Source organism: Charadrius vociferus, unplaced genomic scaffold (assembly GCF_000708025.1).
Source record: "Charadrius vociferus isolate BGI_N301 unplaced genomic scaffold, ASM70802v2 scaffold744, whole genome shotgun sequence".
Taxonomy (NCBI): Eukaryota; Metazoa; Chordata; class Aves; order Charadriiformes; family Charadriidae; genus Charadrius; species Charadrius vociferus.
The window spans coordinates 843,167-863,999 of record NW_009648252.1 but is presented as its reverse complement, the minus strand read 5'-3'; the positions used below and the strand labels follow the sequence as shown (position 1 = coordinate 863,999).

The following is a 20,833-nucleotide window of genomic DNA, read 5'->3' as shown; positions in this document are numbered from 1 at the left end:
AACCTGGGCTGGGGGGAGGTGGCCCTGCCCAGGGCAGGGGGGTGGAACGAGATGGTCTTTAAGGTCCTTTCCAACTCAAACCATTCTGTGACTCCATGGTTCTATGATATTTCAGAAGCAAGTAACCAACAGCAAGATGCACGTACATTGTAAAAATGGTTATACCACTATCCAAAGGAGACTTCTTTCCTTTTAACATGAATTTTTACTTCTGTAGTCTTCCTTTCTGCACTGACTTTCACAGGGAACAATTTCAAAATATGTTATAACCAGGGAGTGGGGAGCGGACAAAGTCTGGACGTAGCATACCAAGAGGAGGGTGGTCTAGAAGGGAGTCATTGCAGCCCCAGGAGAAGCAGCACTGATGAAAGATAGGAATGACTGATTAATGCAGTGATGACAAACCAAGGAAAAGTTGAGGTGCTGACATAAAACCAGCAGCTGAAGCTTTGTGAACATATTGCCAAGGAGATAGGGCTGTAAGAACAGGAATAAACCAAAAAGAAATTCTGGAAGGGAAGGAGAAGCCCACCAGAAGAACCCAAGGAGAACTAGGGAGAATAAGTAAGAGAGCATGACACAGCAAACAGCGAGATTTCCCAGTAAGGTTTAATTGCTGGTATCAGCGGTGACCAGGAAATCAAGGGGAGGAGATACGGGGCAGCAGCCTTGAGTTTGGTCACCCAGTGACTGCAGCCAAAGTGGAGACAAAGAAAGAGCAATACGGAGCACCAGCAGGTGTGGGACCAACTCACTTCACAGCATGTCACCAGCAAAGACTGAGGTTGGGAAGAGACAGGAAACGGTGCGGTAGCGGGACAGGAAGGTGTGGATGTAACTGTGGTTTCGAGCTGTGGATCTCTGTAAGGATGCCAGGGGAAAGGAGGTGTCAGTATTACGAAGGGAAAATACCGGTTCCAGCCTCGTCATCCACTGTAATTCTTCCTCAGCTCTTTGCCAAGATGCCACCGAAAATTGCATGCTGCCTCAGCAAACCGCAGTGACTGGACTTTTTTCTGAGACATTTACTTCTAGAAACATAGTGCAAAAAGACTTCTGTCCTTTAAAAAAATCCCAGCCTTTACAAAAATACCCACAACAAGCTTGCAAGAATCAAAGTTATATTTGATAGTTACCCAATTTAAAAGTAAATCTTTTATTTAACAACCCAGGCCCTTCCCCATTTCTCCTCCCCCGTTCCCCACTAGATGTGTTTAGGGGGCTTCAGCCTGCGGAATAAAAATGTGGCTGAGGGAAGAAACTGCTTTAGTCTCGAGGCCCATTTCTTCTGATCAAGCTGTTATCTCATGCCCGTGAGCAACAGCTCCTCCCGATACGAGCGTGACTGCTTGTCGAGATTGTTACGTGTCCCAGGGCTAGCAACCCTGCGGGGAAGGAACATATTTTTTGCTTTTGTTACCATATTTGTTCAGGAGGCAGAGAGATATCTTCCTTTATGTCACAGCTCAAGGACAGGCGCGCACCGAGACAGTGCTGGTTTCCGAGATGTAAATTTTTGTAAGTGAGAGAAATGGTCAGTGCGCCGCACTGCGAATTGGCGATACAACGTGGTAAGAACACCACTGGAAATGAGATTTCCCGGCACCCAGTTCAGCAAAACCCCTTTTTCAGTTACCTTTAGGTGAAGTGGTGGTAGAGGCTCCGAGCAGCCTGCAGGAGCTGCGGCACAGATTATAATGGGTACGTGTCAACTGAGGACCTTCTGCTGGAAAGCCCTCCAGCTGCGGTAAACCACCAGTGCTACGAGTCAGCTTTAAAGCACTTTCATTTTGTCCAGTAATATGTAGGAATGGCGTGATAAGACAGGACGTGTGTTTGATATTTCCATTTTCTTTTCAAAGTTCTGCTCCTTGTGGGAATTGCAATGGCATACACGCAGTGAAGATGGGAAGCTCCCAGGTTGCACCTCTTCTTCCCTTCTGCGCAATTGCCCAGCGCTTGATACTCCCTACAAATTTAACCATGTTTTTTCAATGTGTTTGACTTCTCTTTATTTCTTTTGACCAGGGAGCTTCCTCCACCAGCTGCAGATCTACAAGTCTTTGGGTTTTTTTGTGTCATGCCCAAAAAAGATCATGTGCAATTACACAAAAAGTAAACTTTCAGGAATGTGTCTTCATGTCAGGGTGAAGCAGGTCAGGCAGAACTGGCTTATGAAATGATTCCAGAGAAAGCTAATAAGCACTCTTTAATCAAAATATATATCAGTGATGAACATTTCAGGCTTTCCTTTAATCACCTGCTATAATTTACATAAAAGCTGAGTAAGAAAAGCAAGTTTGAGTTTCTTTTGATTATACTAAAATGGGAAAATATTTATTACCGTATGACTCATAACTAAGGGTTTCAGGCTTCTATATTGTGCAACCTGAACCATAAAAAAGTTTTTGACATTTAAATTTAATTCAGTACTAAGACTGATGAGGAGAAAAATGTGGTCATACTCTTTTTGGTCCTTTTGGTAAAAGAGCTCAGTTTCAAACTTCCAGAAATTTAAGTTGGACACCCAAGATTCATTGATGGGGAATTTGTCCTGCTCAAAGTAGGATAAATCTGACTTCATTTGAGCATTAAATTCTTACAGAGAAAAAAGAAGTTATCCAGAAGTACAATGTCCTGTGCAACAGATAGTTCAGATTTGTTTCATATTTTGCATTATGATAGCTTATGGATTTTTTAAAAAACTAAGATCGAAAATCCTTAGTTTACAAGAAACATGCCTTCTTTTTGTTGATCACTATGACACAAAAGAAGCAGAAAATTTCTAATGCTTCCTGGAGCAAGAAGTATCCAACCTCCTGGTCTGATGGCCTGACCTACGCTTGCTCTCCTTGTCCATGGCTGGCAGCAGCTGTCCTACATAACTTCTTTTTTCCTTTCCCTGAGAGAGAGGCTGCTCTGAAAGGAAGATGCAGTATTCCCGACAAAGGGCAGGTCTAGTCAATTGAAGCAGCTCACCGTATTTGCAATCATAGAATCGAATCATGGAATTGTCTGGGTTGGAAGGGACCTTTAAGATCATTGCGTCCAGCCATCAACCTAACACTGCCAACTCCACCACTAAACCATGTCCCTCAGCACCACGTCTGCCCGTCTTTCAAATACCTCCAGGGATGGTGGCTCCACCACTTCCCTGGGCAGCCTGTTCCAACGCTGGACAACCCTTTCCATGAAGAAATTTTTCCTAATATCCAGTCTAAACCTCCCCTGGGGCAACTTGAGGCCGTTCCCTCTTGTCCCATCGCCTGTTCCTTGGGAGCAGAGACCGACCCCCCCTCGCTGCCCCCTCCTTTCAGGGAGCTGTAGAGAGCGAGAAGGTCTCCCCTCAGCCGCCTCTTCTCCAGGCTGAACACCCCCAGGGCCCTCAGCTGCTCCTCACCAGACGTGTGCTCCAGACCCCTCACAGCTCCGTTGCCCTTCTCTGGACCCTCTCCAGCACCTCAGTGTCTGTCTCAGTGTGGATTAACACAGAAAAATGAAGGTGGTTTAGGACAGCTACACTAGTCTTGTATGAAGGATCTTTTTCTTTCTCCACCAAGTGCAGAGGGAGAGCACCACTGGGAGGTCAGCCCTTCTGAACATCTCTCTCTGGGTCTACATGCCCTTCTCCAGGCTGCTCCTCACCCTTGTCCCTTCTGCTTTGCCCTTCACTGGTTCACCAATTCCACGAGACTTTCAACGAGTTGCATTTCAACCACTTTGGTAAGTGAGAGAGTAGAGAACAGTATGCTTTGTTAAAGCCTTCCCATTTTTCTAGACTGATGTCTAAAGACTGCACTTTATCTGGGAGCAGTTGAATTTCCCCTTTGAGAGTCAGAAGATGCACTCCTTTTATGCTATACCTTAATTAGGCAGAAAGCAATGGAAATCCAGTGTTCCGCACTGACAAATAGCTATAATTGCAACTCTGTTTGATGTGAAAAGTTTTGGGTTTTCATCTCTGCAAGATTTTAGGAAAATTCTGGAGGAGGAGGTATTTATTGAAAATTTGCAGCGGCAGTTTTGGTGGGGGCTGGGGGAGATGAGCCGTCTTTAATAGAAGCAGCTGCGCAGCAATCTGGAAATCAGCCCATCTGGGAGGAGAAATTCTGCCCTCAAAAGAGAAGGAGGCTCAGAAACGGAACGAGGTTTGTGTCTGGCCGCCAGCAGGACCCCGGCAGCCCAGCGAGGAAGGGGGGCAGGGGCAGCATCCGCCCTCCTCCCGCGAGGCCGGAGCCCCGGCTGCTGGGCAGAGGGCTGCAAAGGTCTCATTACGCTTTGTGTGGCGGCTGTGTTCGTCTAGCACTGATGAGAGAAATAATGTTTCCCTTTATCTCCTTCACTTTGAGCTGCTGGGCTATCCTAGAATGAAATACTTTAGTACATTTGTAGTAAACGTAGCACATTTGCTGGCAGGTGCAGCCGCTCTTCTTCTTGTTGGTGAAAAAGCCAATGCTCTTAGGGCCCACACCAGCAGATATACTGTATGCAGCCTGCTTAATTAATTTCTGATTATTTTGGTGGTTTTGTTTTGTTGTTTGGTTTTTTTTTTTCTTATTTCACTGTTGTTATAATTGCAATAGAAAAAACACCTGGGGTTTATTCCACTTGGATTTAAAATGCTAAGTTACAGCACAGTAGCTCTTCAAGTTAAAGCTCATTGCTACCAGGAAAACCACTTAGTTGTTCCTTTCTGCAAAGAGAAACAACTGTAAAAACAGGGTGAGTGAGCTCAGCACTGTCAGTTATCAGCAGAAATGTTACTAGAACCTCTCAGACAATTAGCCTCGATGGATCCAGGGCGCTCTGACACCTACTTTATGTGTGCACCCTAATTGAGTTACTCATTGTCACCGGACCCAAAGAAAGTTGTTAAATTCTATTTTCCGAGAGCAGAGAGAATTTCATGATCCGGAGATGCCTTATTCTTCTGTCATTATTTATGAACGGACAAGCAGCTGAGGAATAAAACCCAGCAAATCTAACGGGTCAGAAATGGACTTCAGAACCAATCTGGAAATGGAAAATACTTTGAAACACTTATGGCGTAAGGCAGAAGTGATTCTCTACAGAGGCCTCCCACACACAGCAGAATAGACAAAGTGCAAATACTGAAAATGGGTTCACGGATAAATTATTTTAAAATGTGATTTTAAAATGTCCTGAAGTGGCAGGGAAATCATATTTAATCGACATGCATCCTTAGTCTTGCCTCTGTGTGGTGTATTTTCAGCGAAATCAACTCTGAATGACCGAGGCATTAAAAGTAGTTTACCCTTTTTCAACAAACAGATGTTTTTCTCCCCCTGGCCTCTCCACTTGCATGTTTTGGGGCTTAAAACACTGAAATCTTGCATACAGAAATATGATGTTTTCATTTCCTTGCCCTTCACACCACTCATGGGAAAACGATAGCGTGGGACTTCAAAGAAAGAGGCTTCCCAATGCCTTGTAGAGAGGTGCTTAAAACTGTGTTTAATGCGATAAATGTGTATAAGTAAGTCAGACGCTACCACCAAAGCAGACATTTGAAATTGAGTACAGAAAAGAAACACAACAGGAAAGCGCACGCGGACCGATGGGCAACATTACGAAGGTACAAGGCTTGCAGCGTATCAAAGAACTCTGCAAAACTGACAACTGGCAACAAACATTCGCGCATTGTCAAGTCAAAAGTTTGGCTTTTTTTAAACAAAATAGGCTCATCAGCGATTCTGACTTCATCAGTTGTATGTTGCTCCTTGGGCAGCATACATCAATACGGTGGTCACACCAGCTTCGCAAATAAATTCTCTTAAAGTCGTGATGTAACAAGAGCATATTTAGGTCCAAGACTTTCTGCAGAACGGTCTGTGTTCTTTCAAACGTACAAACAGAAAGATCAAATTAACCGTCACATCAGAAACCGGCTATCAACGTATCTGTAAAATAAACAAATCCAGGATGATCCTTCATGACCAATGCAGCTAACATATAACTCTTTGGACAAATATATATACATTTGCTTGCAAAGTATTTCTAAATAAGTCTTTTCAAAAAGTATTCTTAGAGTAGTGCAATATAACTTTATCAGCAATTGCAACCAACGAGAGGTAACCCAGAGAGGACCACAGGAACACTCCTCTCGAGGACGCAGTCCTGCCGTTCTCCCCGGGCGAAAATCCCCTTCAGCGTCACTGGGAGCTACGACTAAGAGCTGTGCACAGGTAGTCCCTCAGGAATGAAGTCTCTGCTCACTACACGGGGAGCTGAGCGCGGAAGTCTACATGCAGCTATCAGAATATATCCCCAAGTACTCGTTATGCAGTGGCCACTAAGACATTTGAAATGTAAACGTTTCTCGTCTATGTTCCATGTAATTTATAAAATAATGCAGTTTCCATGCAGTAGGGCACAATCGTATCAGAAGGACCGAATACATTATTAGCTAAGGAAATAAACCCGGTGTACCAGTTTTACCACAACTGCATTTTTTCCTCTACACTATATTTCACATTAGTAACAGGTAATGTGTTATATCATTAAGCGTCTTAGTACGATCTTGTGATTTGAAAGCAAAAACATTTCGGCAAAGATTCCCATATTAAAATAGTTATGCGCACAAAAGGTGTTCATAGCATGACACCCAAAGCAATATGGAGTTAGTTCGATAGTATTTCCATTACAGCAGAACTATGAACTTCATTCACTAAACTATGTAGTACAAATGAAGATTACTGGTACATATAGAAAAATCAGATAGGCAATCAGTTACAAACCTGGCAGTATTTTGAGAGAAACAGAGATTTTTAGGTCTTATAATGGAATGATAAAAACAGCAGGAACTTCTTTCGGGAGCTCCAGAAAAAGATTTGCACTTGGTGTTTCTCATTATCTTATTAGCAGCCCTACTGCACAGGAAAACATTGCACCAGGAGTTAACACCAGGGTCTGGAGTTCAAAAAAATCTGCTAAAACTTAAGTGCAGTAGGCTCCACTACATTGTGTTTCTCTTGAAATGTATAAAACATAGAAAATTGTTATGGTGACTTACTGGATAAAAATATTAACGCTCACAAATAAGATCTGACCGAATTTTTGAGTCAGACTTAAATTTACACCTTTTGTAGATTTAGTCGACATGATTTGAGTATTTCAGGTAACTTTGACCATCAAGTCGCAGTGTGTATTTACCATTTTGATTCCTTTAATGTGTTATGCTGTTTCTAACAAGGCTTTCAAAGGGCAAAAACCCTACTACAAACCTTCACCAAACGTGTCTTTACAGTGCGAAGTATATAGTCAATGAGAAATGCCTTTTTACAATATTTACAAAATCTCCTCATTAGATAAAAAGGCAAAATGAATAAAAAGCTTAGAGAAAAGAAATGCTGCTTAGGTGTAGGCTTTTCCATTTATCTTCCCCCAGCAGATGCTAGTCTCCTCAACGCGTGAAGTTGTCTAGCCAGGATTGTTTTTCTTCCTCTTGCTCGGGCTGTGACTGGGATCCTGTTTCAGCTCATGGTATTGCATCTGTTTAAACACAACGTTCAGAAAGAAACTGGTCAGGTGGCGCTTGATAGAAAAAGGAGGATTTATGGTTTTTTTTCTCAGGGGAAAAAAAAAAAAAGAAAGAAAAAGAAAACCACCCCCCTGCAAACTACATGGGCTCTGCAGCTGTGATTCAAGAACAACAGAATGACAGATCTAGAGTAAGAAGGAAAAACAGCATTAGGAGAATCCTGCCAGGAAGGAAAACACTGTTCCGATGCAAACTTTAAGGAGGCTACTTCAGTTTTCTTCATGAGCTTTAACAGAGAATAAGCAGTATCCTCTTTAATGAATAGGGTGAATATTCCTTGCAATCTTTCTTAAAAACTCGCTTATTTTCAAAGGTCTACCACAGAGGGGATCTGCTTTGGAGCGGGAATGTGCACCCACACCTCCTATTTATACCAGCTCTGAACTGAAACCGTTACCTAGAAATACGGAAAGTATATAATCTTTGCGGTGCTGGAGGTGATTTATGTGCCTGACATTATCTTAATGCTTGCACCTTCTCAGGAGAGCACTGCGTCGCAAAAGCTTGTAATTCATAACCAGCTTATTTTTAAAGGAGTTTATGAGCACAGTTGAACTGTGGCCGCAGCAAAAAGTTTCACCCCAGGAAAGGAAAGGCTGAAGTGCTCCGAGTGCCATCATGAGACACTGGGCAAAGCCGCCCGCCGCTGGCTCCATCTCGGTGCAGCTCCCTCCATCACCTGACCTTCCCGTTCCCTCTCCGCACGTCCTGACAGCCTCAGCTCCAGCGTTTCCTACCCCATTGCCTTATCCCCGTCAGATTCACATGGCACTGGAGGCTGCTTAACACAAACTCCAGCACCCGCTACCTTCTCCAAAATACTTGTCTTTTTACTGATTGCCCCTGCAGATCCCCAAAGGCACAACCAAGGCAGCAGCAAACAGTCCAGCAGCCTCCTAAAGGGTCATGGACCATCCCCAGCTTGCGTTGCAATTTCTTTGTGTCAAAGAATGCAAAGTTGAATCAAAATAACTGCTTCAAAATTTGTTTAAAAAAACCCAGAAATTCATGATGCCGCATACCAAATTAACTACCGTAAGGAGACTTTAAAAAATATACACACCAATTGTACATCTGAAGGAACTCTGGATAGAAAGTCAAGCAGCTCGTTGTTATCAATTGCATATGGATTTCGAAGCTTCTTTGTAAATTTATTGATGCCTGCAAAAGTGGAAGTTCAAATGTTACCATCTTTTTTTTTTTTTTAAATACATACATATTTTTGGCAAAGTTCTAAAAAAGATTTTAGGATCCACTTCAAAGTCTTGACAGCACTGAATTAAAGAATGAATGAACTGTAAACTCAGGCTCTAAAAGTCAGAATCTGCTCCTGTGCTTCCCTCTGCTCCAAAAGTTCTAGGCACATTTTCAAATTCCTCCGATACTTTCTTTTTAAACTAATAGAAATGGTGGTTATTATGTGGAGGATGCAAAAAGGAGAAGAATAAAGCGTACTCCATTTCTGTGGTGGAGAGGACAAGCAGTAATGGGCTTTACTGCAGGACAGAAGATTTAGACTAGACACAAGGAAAAATCTTTCCAGTGCTAAGGACGTGGAAGCACAGAGAAAGGAGTGAAGTTTGCATCCCGCGAAGGCTTTAGGAAGAGTTTACACAAACCTCTGTCTGGGAATGACAGGTACAGATGATCTGACAGCAGTAGAGAGAAGGGATGTGATGTTTCCCTTAGACATCTTGGTCTTACAATGCCTACTGACAACTTGTGTTCAGAAGCACCACGAAAATCCTCACCAAACTAAGCAGAAAGCAAGCTTTTAAATTAGACTCATTTGCTTATTGTTACATACTGGGTCAGATTCATACACTTTTCACAGGAGAACCTTGTGCGTGGGCTCCGGGAACCCGCATCCAAAAGATGGGCAGGAATGGTACAAACGGCGCAGACTCTCACGTGAGTGCGACAAAGCTGGGACAGCATTAAAAATGTGCTGTTCTGTGTAATTTATCGAGGCTGTATCAGAGATAAGATAATACAGTTTATCTTCCACAAAGTCTTTGGTGCCCAGGCTTTTCAGAAAGCTTTAGCAAGGACATAAAGCTTCGGGACGGAGTGCGCAAGCTGCGGTGTCCATACCACCCATGGCCTCCCACCAGGTGAATTCTCAGCTCCGCAGTGCAGACAGGAGATGCTGCAATCCCTTTATCTGGAGATTGAACTGTCAGTGTTGAGAAAGAATACCTGAGGTTCAACTACTTTCGTTTAAGCAGATGCTTTGCATCAGCAAGGGACTGAGAAATTCAAGGTCTACCCCACCGTTTATTGCATGTGGCCACCGCACCACCCACGGGTGAATTCAGAAGTTGATATGGTCTCATGATCACCTCCAACAAAGAAAAGAACCAGCCACCAGTCATGAAAGTAAATGCATGAATAAGTCATGGTCAAGGCTCAAGGAAAGAAAAGAGCCAAACGGGTGAGATGAGACCCTACAGGAGAAGCAAAACACAACCAGGGGATTAGGGCTTTTCTAAAAGCTTGAAAAATTTCAGATTAGAATTTTCTTTATACTCTTTTCCACCTAAACAGCTGTAGCGGTTACCAGGACTCTGCGCTCTTGCAAACAGGATTAGAGCGCAGAGGTGGTTCCTACACAGCTATACAAAAGACAGGCCATAACGCGGGCAAATTTTCATTAAATAAAACCCTGTCTTCCCAAAGAACAAAATGGGCAGATGCTGCCACAGACCAGCTCAAACTTTCCTACGGACAAAAGTCAGACAAAGAGGTCTTTTGCTTTCAAGCGCGGGATGAATGAATGAGATGAAGAAATGTATATGGACGGGGGAGGCTAGAAACACAAAATATTGGGGAAAAAGGGTGTGTGTTTTCCACACAGCTGCCGTGGCTCTGTGCGAACGCATTTCACCCTGAGGAGGTCCGGACTGCTGAAGCTGCAGATAAGTGGTACCTGTCTGGTCTGCTGGCTCAACACAAGAGAAATATTTCTCTAAAGAAGGGATCCCCATGTCCTTGCTGAATAAGAAGCCACCTAAACTGAAGTACAGGAGAAAAATGTGGAGCTGAAACCTCCAGTGAAGAAAGGTGCTTGAAATGGTTATCTAGATAGACTTGGGGACAGGGAGGGAAGAGACGGAGGGAAAGGGAGAAAGGTGCACTTGGAATAATTTGTCCTTATGCTATCCATCTGTGGTTGGGGAGGCATGGGCTCCAGTCTGGGAGTCGAGGCTCTGCCTTAGGTGAAACAGATGTTTTTGGGAGAGAGCGACCCCCCTGGGGTATGGCAGGGTACCTGTCCAGGGCTTGTCAAACAGCAGTCCTGTGCGTACATCACAGCCTCGGGTTCTTGAATGAAACAAGGGGACGTATGAAAGCAAGTGTACAAGACACCAGATCAGTCCAAAAAATGACAGAAAAAGGACACCGACCAAGTACTTCAAACATCAGTAATAAGAGGCCATCACGTGTGCGCAAGGAAGGATGAAATAGGGGGCACAAACTAAAGAGCTTGGGTTTCACCGAAGTGATATAGGGTGTGTGTGGAAGAAATGAAATCACCAGACAGGAAAGAACAGTGAGCCCACACACCTGCTTCGTTTAGTTCCATAAATTTTTTTTGTTCAAATCCTCCTTATTGGTTCTTCTCCACTTCACATATTCTGCTACATTTATTTGTGAAGACTCTGTAAGAATATTACTAATACTGTCTGACACATAACAAATATATTCTTTGGAGTCAGTTCAACTATTTTATATTGTCTCTTGAGTTCAGAAGTTTTTAAAAAGGCATGATAGCTATTCTTTTATTCAGAAAGAAAATCTAGCCACAGATTTAACTGGGACTTCACAAGCCTGCCCTACTGAATAAGGGTACCGCTGCTGGTGGCACAAGGTGTATAAAAGATGTACAAACGAAAACTTGGAGCATTATTTACAACAGATGCGGTAACGGTAGCTGTTTAAAATCAGCATAAAGAATAAATATAAGGACAAGTGGTGAGAGCTTGGATCAATCACAATTCCGCCCGCCTGTCCCCCCCAGTTTCTCTTCATTATCAACCAGCCAAATACCACATATACCTTTCTGTTGGACTAAAGGTGACCCTTTAAACAGGTTTCTTGTTGCCATGTTTACATACGCTTTCACAAGATAAAGTACTGCAGTAAAAAAGGCATATTGTCCTAAATGCACTATATAGATTGAAATGCCTCTGTTTGCGTATAAGTGGTGAAAATAAATCAGAGTAATATCTAGACAAAGCTACACTTTGATATATGAAGAATCCTCATGGCTACATGTTTATAGTATGATGAAGTCTAGAATGCCAGCCAAGAAAAATGCATTTTGCAGGTGGGCCTAAATCTTCATGCCGCTGTGATTTTTAACTAACCTGTCGGTTTCCATCATGGGGCAGCTTCATGACCATAAATACAGAAAAGTACTGACAACGTAAGTCATCCCTTAAAAAACAGTTTTTTCTAAGTGGCACAGAGAGTTAAAAAAGGCTTTACTTACCCCAGACAAGGACAATGTATCTCAGTGGAATGAAATACAGGATGATGGTGAACACGCAGAGGGCAACAATCGCCAGACAGCTCAGAAATGGGACAGTCCAGTTGAATGTACTAAAAGAAAAATTAACAAAAGTCAGAACTGTGGTCACCCAACAGAGCCAATAAAAGAACAGATAATGGGCAGGACATGGGTGCCAGTTTCCATCAGTGAGAACAAACTGAAACTACAAATGGGTGCATGGATGGTGGACGTCAGGGTGAGCTTGGACTTGGACCCACCCCCAGTGCAAATGACAGGAGGTCCTGGCTTCACCCACCTGCCCACTGAAGGGCACCTCTCCCGGCCCAGCTGTGCACAAAGGCCCTGGGGGTGCTGGTCAATGGCAGCTGAATGTGTGCTCTGGTGGCCGAGCAGGCCAATGGCATCCTGGCCTGCGCCAGGACCAGTGTGGCCAGCAGGACTGGGACAGTGATGGTGTCCCTGTGCTGGGCACTGGTGAGGCCCCACCGCAAATGCTGTGTTCAGTTCTGGGCCCCTCACGACAAGACAGACACTGAGGTACTGCAGCAAGTCCAGACAAGGGCGATGGAGTTGGTGAGGGGTCTGGAGCACACGTCTGGTGAGGAGCGGCTGAGGGCCCTGGGGGTGTTCAGCCTGGAGAAGAGGAGGCTGAGGGGAGACCTTCTCACTCTCGACAGCTCCCTGAAGGAGGGTGTAGTGAGGGGGGGTCAGTCCCTGCTCCCAAGGAACAGGCGATGGGACAAGAGGGAACGGCCTCAAGTTGCCCCAGGGGAGGTTTAGGATGGATATTAGGAAAAATTTCTTCACCGAAAGGGTTGTCCAGCGTTGGAACAAGCTGCCCAGTGGTTGAGTCACCATCCCTGGAGGTATTTGAAAGACAGGCAGATGTGGTGCTGAGGGACATGGTTTAGTGGTGGAGTTGGCAGTGTTAGGCTGATGGCTGGACTTGATGATCTTAAAGGTCCCTTCCCAAGGTGATTGTGTGGTTTTCCAGAGGAAGCACTGCTCCGCTTTTCGGAAATGTCAGTGCTCGCCCTCAACTTCAGCATCAGGCAAAACACACACAATTCCTTTCTCCCCAGATGCACCCACACAAGCAACCCAGAACTCCACCTCCAACACTGGTGAGAGGATATAAGAGGAGTGCTGCTGAGGCTTTCTGTTCTATCTCCTCCCTGCTCTACCATAAGGACACACCAAGCCATAAAAGGGCGCTTTGCACCCTGCAGCCAGGAACCCTTCTGTCTTGGGGGGTACAGTCAGGACAAGGCAAATGTGTGGGTGTGAAAAGCTGGAAACTCAGCCATACACCAACGAAGGAGAGGGTTTGGGGAAAGGAGGGGACTGAACAGTCAGTCCTGAAGACGGGGATAATGCAACAGCGGTGGATGAAAGAAGGAAATAAAACCACATGGTGTGGCACAAAAAAAAAAAAGAAAAGGAAGCAGAACAAGGATGGGAGGAGAAAAAAAAAAGGATGGAGTGGCATAAGATAAAGTACATTGCAGGAAAAGCAAAGAAAAACTTTATCTTCCAGACAAAATAAAATCAAATAAAGATTATTTCTTTAAGGATAAAGGAAGACAACTTCTGGGATGCCATCAGAGTTTCAGGACATCACCTTTCCAAAAAAAGCCCCTGATCAAAACATCCTTAATAAGGGTCCCAAACTCTACACTGTGATAAGAAACTGCTGATCGCCTCATTTTGCAGAGGCTGAGGTGTGGGCAGAGAGGAAGTGAAAGCTAACGAGTCTTGAAACAGCCGTGCTGCGGCTCTCCAACCTCTGTGTGCGGGTAAGAGAGAAAGGCCAGATGGCCAATTTATATATATGTCCCACAGGAAGGCTGGTTAAAGGGAGCTTGGCTCAACGGGATTGTTCCATGAAGGCATCACCATGTCAAAGGTGCTGCATGACATTTATCCAGAAGGAAAATGTGGCTTTGGCTCTAAATAGTCTGATGATACTCTTTAAAGTATTAGCACTAGCTACGTGCCCAAACAGTGTGATTACATTATTTTGGCTTCTCTGGCGGAATAATTGCAATTATCTGAATTGCTCGCCATATTTTTCATAATGAGCTCTGGCTTCCTGTGTTTATTTGTCTTCTTTTCTCCCTGGCAATTTTGACATGTCTCCAGAGTGAACATTATGTTAGTGTCACTTGGTGTAGGATCACTCCCTTTCTCCTCAGGGGACACCTGCTCTTTTCCCCTCTTCTGCATGCATTTGGGATGAACAGAAGGTTGCGGGTCTGCTCATGTTCCTGTGACTCGGCTTTGTGCGATGGATCACAGACACGCCATGTGTGGGAACACTGGCTCCTCACTTAGCAAACCTCCTTATGTGCTGTGTTAGCACAGCATTCAGTACAGGTTTCCCATTATAGTTTCAGGAACAAATTACAAAGATTTATAGGAAGATTCGGTCTCACTCGGTTTGGAAAATTCTGTTGCTCTCATCTGGTATACAGCAGAACAAACCTGACTTCCAAAATGCACAATTAGAAAAACTTAGTCATCAAGACAACTTCCACCACCAGCCTTTTGATGCAAGACTTCTTTCAGAGAGATGCTTACTTCGCCTATCTGAAGAGCCGTGCAATATAATGTGCTTGCGCCTGCCTCTGCTGCTGTGAACGCGCCTGCCTGGATGTGTCCCCACAGGAATGTTTCCCAAGTGTTTCTATGAGGGACTTTGCTCTTAAATGCATAAATGACAACCTCCGCTTCATCCTGATTCGGATATGCTCACCATCGCTGAGAGATTTAACAAACAAAAAAATAAAAAAAATGGGCAGAACATCATGCTAGATGATCCACCTGCTTCCTGCACGTTGTCCTCTGCCCAACGGATCAGTTCCCTAAAATGCATTTCCAAAAGTCAGTACTTACGCTGGGGCTGTAACCCTTTGCACTGGCTGTGGTCTCGTAGGTGTGGAACACCAGTGCACTGCAGATGGCAGCAGCTGCGGACAAGACAAGAGCCTTGTGCTCCCAGATCACACCAAGAACAAGGGACCGCGCCGCTCTAACTCTCCTCCAAGATGCGCTCTTTTAAAGCAAAGCCTTCTGTGAAGGTCTTCTACCTCAGCGTGGCTCCCGGGTCATCTGTCTGCCTGCCACCTCTGCCCACAGTGCAAAGACAGTTGCAAGGGAGCTGCTCATCTGGTGAGGATGAGATGCTCCCGGCTTTTGGGGGGCAGAAAGGCAACTCAATCCCATCCCTGCTTTGCAGCTGACGGCTGGAAGATGTCTTTTTGGAGCCCGCCTGATCTCAAATAATAAACTTTATGCTGCTGTTCACTGACCGTGCCGAAAATACACTAAACTTCCTGCAATAAATCTCAGAACCTCTCTTGCTTAGGACCCAAGTTTGTTGGCAATTCTTATGTATCATGTATTAGGTGTTACAAATTACATATGCTCTAGGAGGAAAGGTCTTGAACACTCACATAAATACAACACTTCCAGCAACTGAACATACATATATCCTTAAAATCTGAAATCTCTATTCAGTTCTGCTTATTTCCTTTATCAAAGCTTCATGGTTTTTTATTACTTTTAAATAACTACTGTTAGGCCTCACAACAAGATTCTGTATTACTTCAAATCATTAGTTCTGATTTTCTTTCCCAATTAATATATTCCTAAATCCCAAAATTAATATGACAGGATTTTCAATAACTGAGGGCCTACACAATGCAAGGTAAATATAGATGAGTTTCAACAATGGGTCATCCAAAAAAATGGGATTTGTGAGAGTCCCCACTAAAAAAAAGAAGAAAGGTCTAAGACTTTGTACCTCAGCTTGGAAAAAAGATGAACAGTGTTGGAGAACAATCCAGCACCTCTGTCAGCACTTACTTTTTGATCCTTTCTCCCAAGGAAGCCACTTCATCGAGGATATTCTGGACACTGACACACACCTCCTGGATGGCGTAGAGTCTGTTCATAAATCCTTTTTTTTCACTGTCCTAAAGGAAAAAATAGGAGTAGTTGAATAAATGAATTTCTGACTGTAGAAAAAAAACAGGTGTCCATCAGTTAAGGTTCCAAAGTGCACTTTATAGATTCATCTAAAGGTAATTGGTAAAACCTGGCAATCAGAAATCGTTTGCTTGTTCTTTAAGCAGTGCCTATTGACAATAAGTATGTTTTAGGTTATATGCTGAGCACCACACAATTTTGTTTGCCATCACATTAGTTTCTAAACATATATTTCAATAAGCCAAGTCTCTGTTTCATAAACATGCTGAAGGTGCCAACGTTATCTATTTGACTCAAGTGGTAAGAGTCAAAAGGTGGAATAATGGCAGTTTGTTGAAGTGCCAGTTCTTGCACAGATGTAGGTGCCAGGAAGATAAACATTCCCTACGCGAGGCACTGACCAAGAAACCAGAAACACCCCAGATCCTACAGACACGATCCCCTCTGGCTCCAATAGGTGTTTAAGTTGTCAGAAGTACCTGTGTCCCCCATCATCATCTACTCTACCTTTCTGCTTGGCCTGTGAGCATGTTCCCTCTCTCTCTCTCTCTCTCTCTCTCTCATTTTTCCTTAACTAACATTCGAGTGCCATTACCATGAAATATATGGGAGATGTAACTCCGACTGCCTTTACAACATGATTAGTGCAGCCCACAGCTCCAGAAGCATATAAAATGCTTGCCATGGACAAAATGAAACATGCAGGGGAGGTGTCATTGTAGGAATTAATTTAATTAACACCTGACTTAGGTTTCTATACACTATTGGACTTTTAGCCACAAAGTCATCAATTTATGGTAATGTAAATGTCTAACCATAACTTCATTTTTGTTAAATTTATCAAGATTCTTCGTGCCCCTTAAGATGTGATGTTTTGTTTTTTTTTTCAAAAAGAGAGTGACCATTTGTGTCTTAAAAGTAGGACCCACCCTCATTAAGAAATTTTCTGGGGTCTTTGATAGGTTTCCCATCAGCAAATGTCGTCCTTCTGCCAACTCGAGCAGTCTCTGCCTCCTAGAAGAACCCAGCAAGGTGCTGCTCACGTACATCAACCCACTCCATGGACCATTCCTCAACTGGGCTTCCTCCTGCTCTAACAACCTTTTCTTTTTTCCCCTAAAAGTTTTCTGTCTCCACAGCTGGACAGGCTGTAGCATCAAATCCATGCTGAGCCAACAGCACTCTCAGAAAAATGCTGTGTTAGATGGGATTAAAATGAAGCATCACCATAGAAAAAGAAATGACAATTTCTCTTCATTTTTACCCAGACTACCTCTAAGTGCGGAGTTTATGTTCAACATTTCCAATGGAGTGATGCCGTATTACCTTATCTAGTTTGAATTTCATGAGTGTTTTCTCAAAATAAGAAATGGAAAGAAAAGTATTTCAAAATTGGCAAAATATTTGATAAAAAAGTTGCTCAACAATTTGCCATCACAAACCACACAATACAACAGTCTCTGTACTTGACTCTGAAGTTCAGCACCTAAGAAATTAGCATATGTTGTATTTCATTTTTTCTTTTCTTCTCCTGATGCCTAATTAGCAGACAGTATATTGATTCACTTATTTTGCTGTCATTTCTTCTGTCTTAATAAACCAGGATGAGGAAAACATCATTTAACTTTTAATCATCTGAAGTTACTTCAGTGACACTGGTTCTGCAGCTATGTTGTCAAGATTTCTTGTGAAGACATCGAAAGTATTTAGTTACAGAACACAGATTGTCTAAAAATAAATAATTGTAAGAGAGAGAGAGAGAGACAGACAGACAGAGATGGCAAAACTACTTCCAGTGATTTTGTGTAACTTGAAAAAACCAAACATTTCAGAGACAGCAAACCAGCCAGTTTCTCAGGCAACATGAAAGAGCTTATGTTCTTAGTCAAGATTAATAATTATTTATATCATGAAGAAATATTTTTGTTTTTTGAGGATGACCATAACCACAACCACTGATATCAACCACATCCAGTGCTGCACAGCAACTCCAAGTCATTTGTGAAGTTATTTCCTTAATACTTATTACATTCTTGAAGCCTTGACAATGGGAGAGTTACTGTCCTCAGGTATACAGCTTCAGAGGAGGTGCAGCATATATCCAGCGTGTTTCACTTGTTGTCAGGAAAGAGATACCTGCTCTATTCCTTCGTGTAAAACACGTACTTGCAGTACTGGAGAAACATGAAAATAATCTGTTTTCTCATCCAGCAGAAGCAAACAATAGGCCATACAGAAAACACAGGTATTCTTCTGCTTTTCAAATACATACACACTTTGCCTCTTCAGTTTTGTATAGCAGATTCTGCCCTGCCTGTACAGTCACCTTGATTTATAATTAAGGTGTGTGAGAAAAGAATTATGTCACTGTAACAAAAGCAGTGCCCTTTGTGGCATCTCCAGAAGTCAACTGGGATTACGTTCAGAGGTCCTGAGGCTCTTTTTCTTTACAAATATTTTACAATACAAACTTGTACCTTTTCTTGAAAACACATCTGTTTTAAATGAGTCCCTCCCCGCCAAAAAACCCCACCAAACCCAAAAGACAGAAAGAGACAAAGAAAGAACCACTATTTCCACCCCCCTGTGCCTTCTGAGCTTAAAGAAAATTTGTTGACATACTCTGAGGCAGGAATAGACAAAACAGCACAGGAAAGAGGAGGCGGTCAGCAGGATCAGGGTTCGGCTTCGCTTAAACTAATTCCACATGCCCCACAACTACTAGCTGGTTTTTATTTCCTGCTCCAAAGATTTGTGGAGAAAATAATCTGGGCTAGGGAAAAGCTCCCCTTATTTTCTTCTAGCAAGATGCTGTGTTAGCAAATACAACACATGAGCCACCTTAAGCGAACCAAGGCTCTTAATAATCCATTTTTCAAACACTACTGGTATTTCCTTTCCAAAGAAAGATGGGCTGTGACTGGAATCAATTTCATCATTTGTATGGCTACAATTGCCAAGTTTCTGGAAATAATTGCCATTTAAATAGTAGGTAAAATTTATTATACAAAGCTAACAACAGCTTTATTACTATTTAATTTCCATGATTTGTTTGCAGTAGGCTTAAGGTATCTGAAAAGCAAGATGTTTGCTAGGGGATGGCTTTAAGCATAAACTGGGAAAGCAAACTCAAATTAACGTGGATAGTCTGACCTGAATCTTCAAAAGGGAATGAACCCAAAGACTGAGACCACGTCCTCCTCCTCCTCCTCCTCCTTCATAGGAAATTATAGATTATAGATTGATATACTGCTCGGCCAATAATAATACTTCACTCTTGTATACTGATTTTCAGCCATAACCATATTTTACATTTGGAGAAACCAAAGCAAAACAAAGTAAACGGCTGGCCCTAGGTTGCGTGGAGCTAATTCACATGAAACCTTGAATACAACCCATGTTGTCCGAGTCTCTTTATTCAGCGGACTATGCTTCCAATCCCATGATAAAATAGGGTCATTAGGAACGGGTTGTATCACTAACCCCAAACCTCTCTCCTCTCTAGGTTAAAGTGCATTTACAAACCAAACGTTTCAAAAGACAGGGAAAGCAGGACAAATAAATAAGCCAGACTCAAAAGTAAACTTTGATAGAGTTAACAGAATCAAGCCAGCAAAAAAGAAGAGCTTTAAGTGAAAGGGGATATTCTTAGTACAGAGAATAAAGCCCTGAATATTTTATAGTGGATAACTCTCCTATTAATAACTGCTAAATTTGAGAGAAAGGCACAGCCCACAAAAACAAAAATCATAGGAGAGGTCCAAGAATAGAAGTAAATTTTGAAATTTTTAGGAGATGCTGTCTGGGAAAGAGAGAGGCTCTGGATGGATCTTCCAAAAACACCCCTCACTGCCCAGGCTGGTGTGATACAGCACCTCTGTACAAACCAAAGTGACTGAGACAAAGCCAGACTAACTTGTGGTAGGTACAGAAAGAGGAGATGAAGCCACCACTGAGAGCAAGAGTGTTCAGCTGGTATGCTGTAAGTGCTACGTCCTGTCACTTGGCCACCAGAAGACACATGTGATCTTCTTTGCCTGTGTCACATTGGACTACCTGTGGCCACAAAAGCACAGCCCCACAGCTATAGGTGAGGAATCCCTCTAATCACTCCTTCACCTTTAGCCACAAACCTGCAAATCTCTATTGAGCAGAAAAACACTACTTCCATGTGGAAACACTGCTGATTATTTGAACTCATAATAGGTCTCCAAAGCAGAGCTCATCCATTGGCCCTGTGATGTCCCCAGGCATAAGCCTCAGCCAAGCACAGGGCTGTAATGCCGTGGTAGACCTCCCGTTGAAGACTAACGAAGTAGACCCAGAAGTGTCGACAGGAAAAGCATTAGCCCTTTACTGGCAGGATTCATTAGTACCTCCCAGGGAGGGCACGCAGACACCGACTGTTGAATACCATCCTATGGTCTGGCCGCTGCTCAAAAACCTGTCACTGGGGATTAATGACCTCAGCAATTACCTCCCAGACTCTAACCTCTGCTTTCTGGGAAGGTCACTATGTACCCCTATCAAAAGGCTTCAGATCTGGTGATGGATACACGGGTAAGTCATTATTTTATCATTTTCTCAGGGAAATGGAAAGAGGTCAGACAACCATGATGATATTGTTATCTTAAAGCTGACTGTGGAAGTGCGATCACGAGGTAAAGCTGAATGGTCTACAGGACCTGGAAAGGTGCATGGGGTGACCTGAAACTGGCCTCCTCCATTAAGTCTATAATGAACTGAGAGGGTCAGGTTGTTTAACC

The 20,833-nt window shown here is 43.2% G+C and overlaps 1 protein-coding gene across 1 annotated transcript in view; it reads right to left on the bottom strand.

Annotated features, from left to right (window-relative positions):
* Positions 1–7,440: 7,440 nt before the first annotated feature.
* MCTP1 (multiple C2 domains, transmembrane 1) overlaps positions 7,441–20,833 on the bottom strand; it is a 177,353-nt gene continuing 163,960 nt past the window's right edge. The window contains exons 16-19 of the mRNA XM_009884339.1: positions 15,945–16,054; positions 12,057–12,166; positions 8,625–8,722; positions 7,441–7,512 (exon numbers count right to left, since the gene is read on the bottom strand). Of these exons, the coding sequence (XP_009882641.1) occupies positions 7,441–7,512; positions 8,625–8,722; positions 12,057–12,166; positions 15,945–16,054 (390 nt within the window). The remainder of the gene's footprint in view (positions 7,513–8,624; positions 8,723–12,056; positions 12,167–15,944; positions 16,055–20,833) is intronic.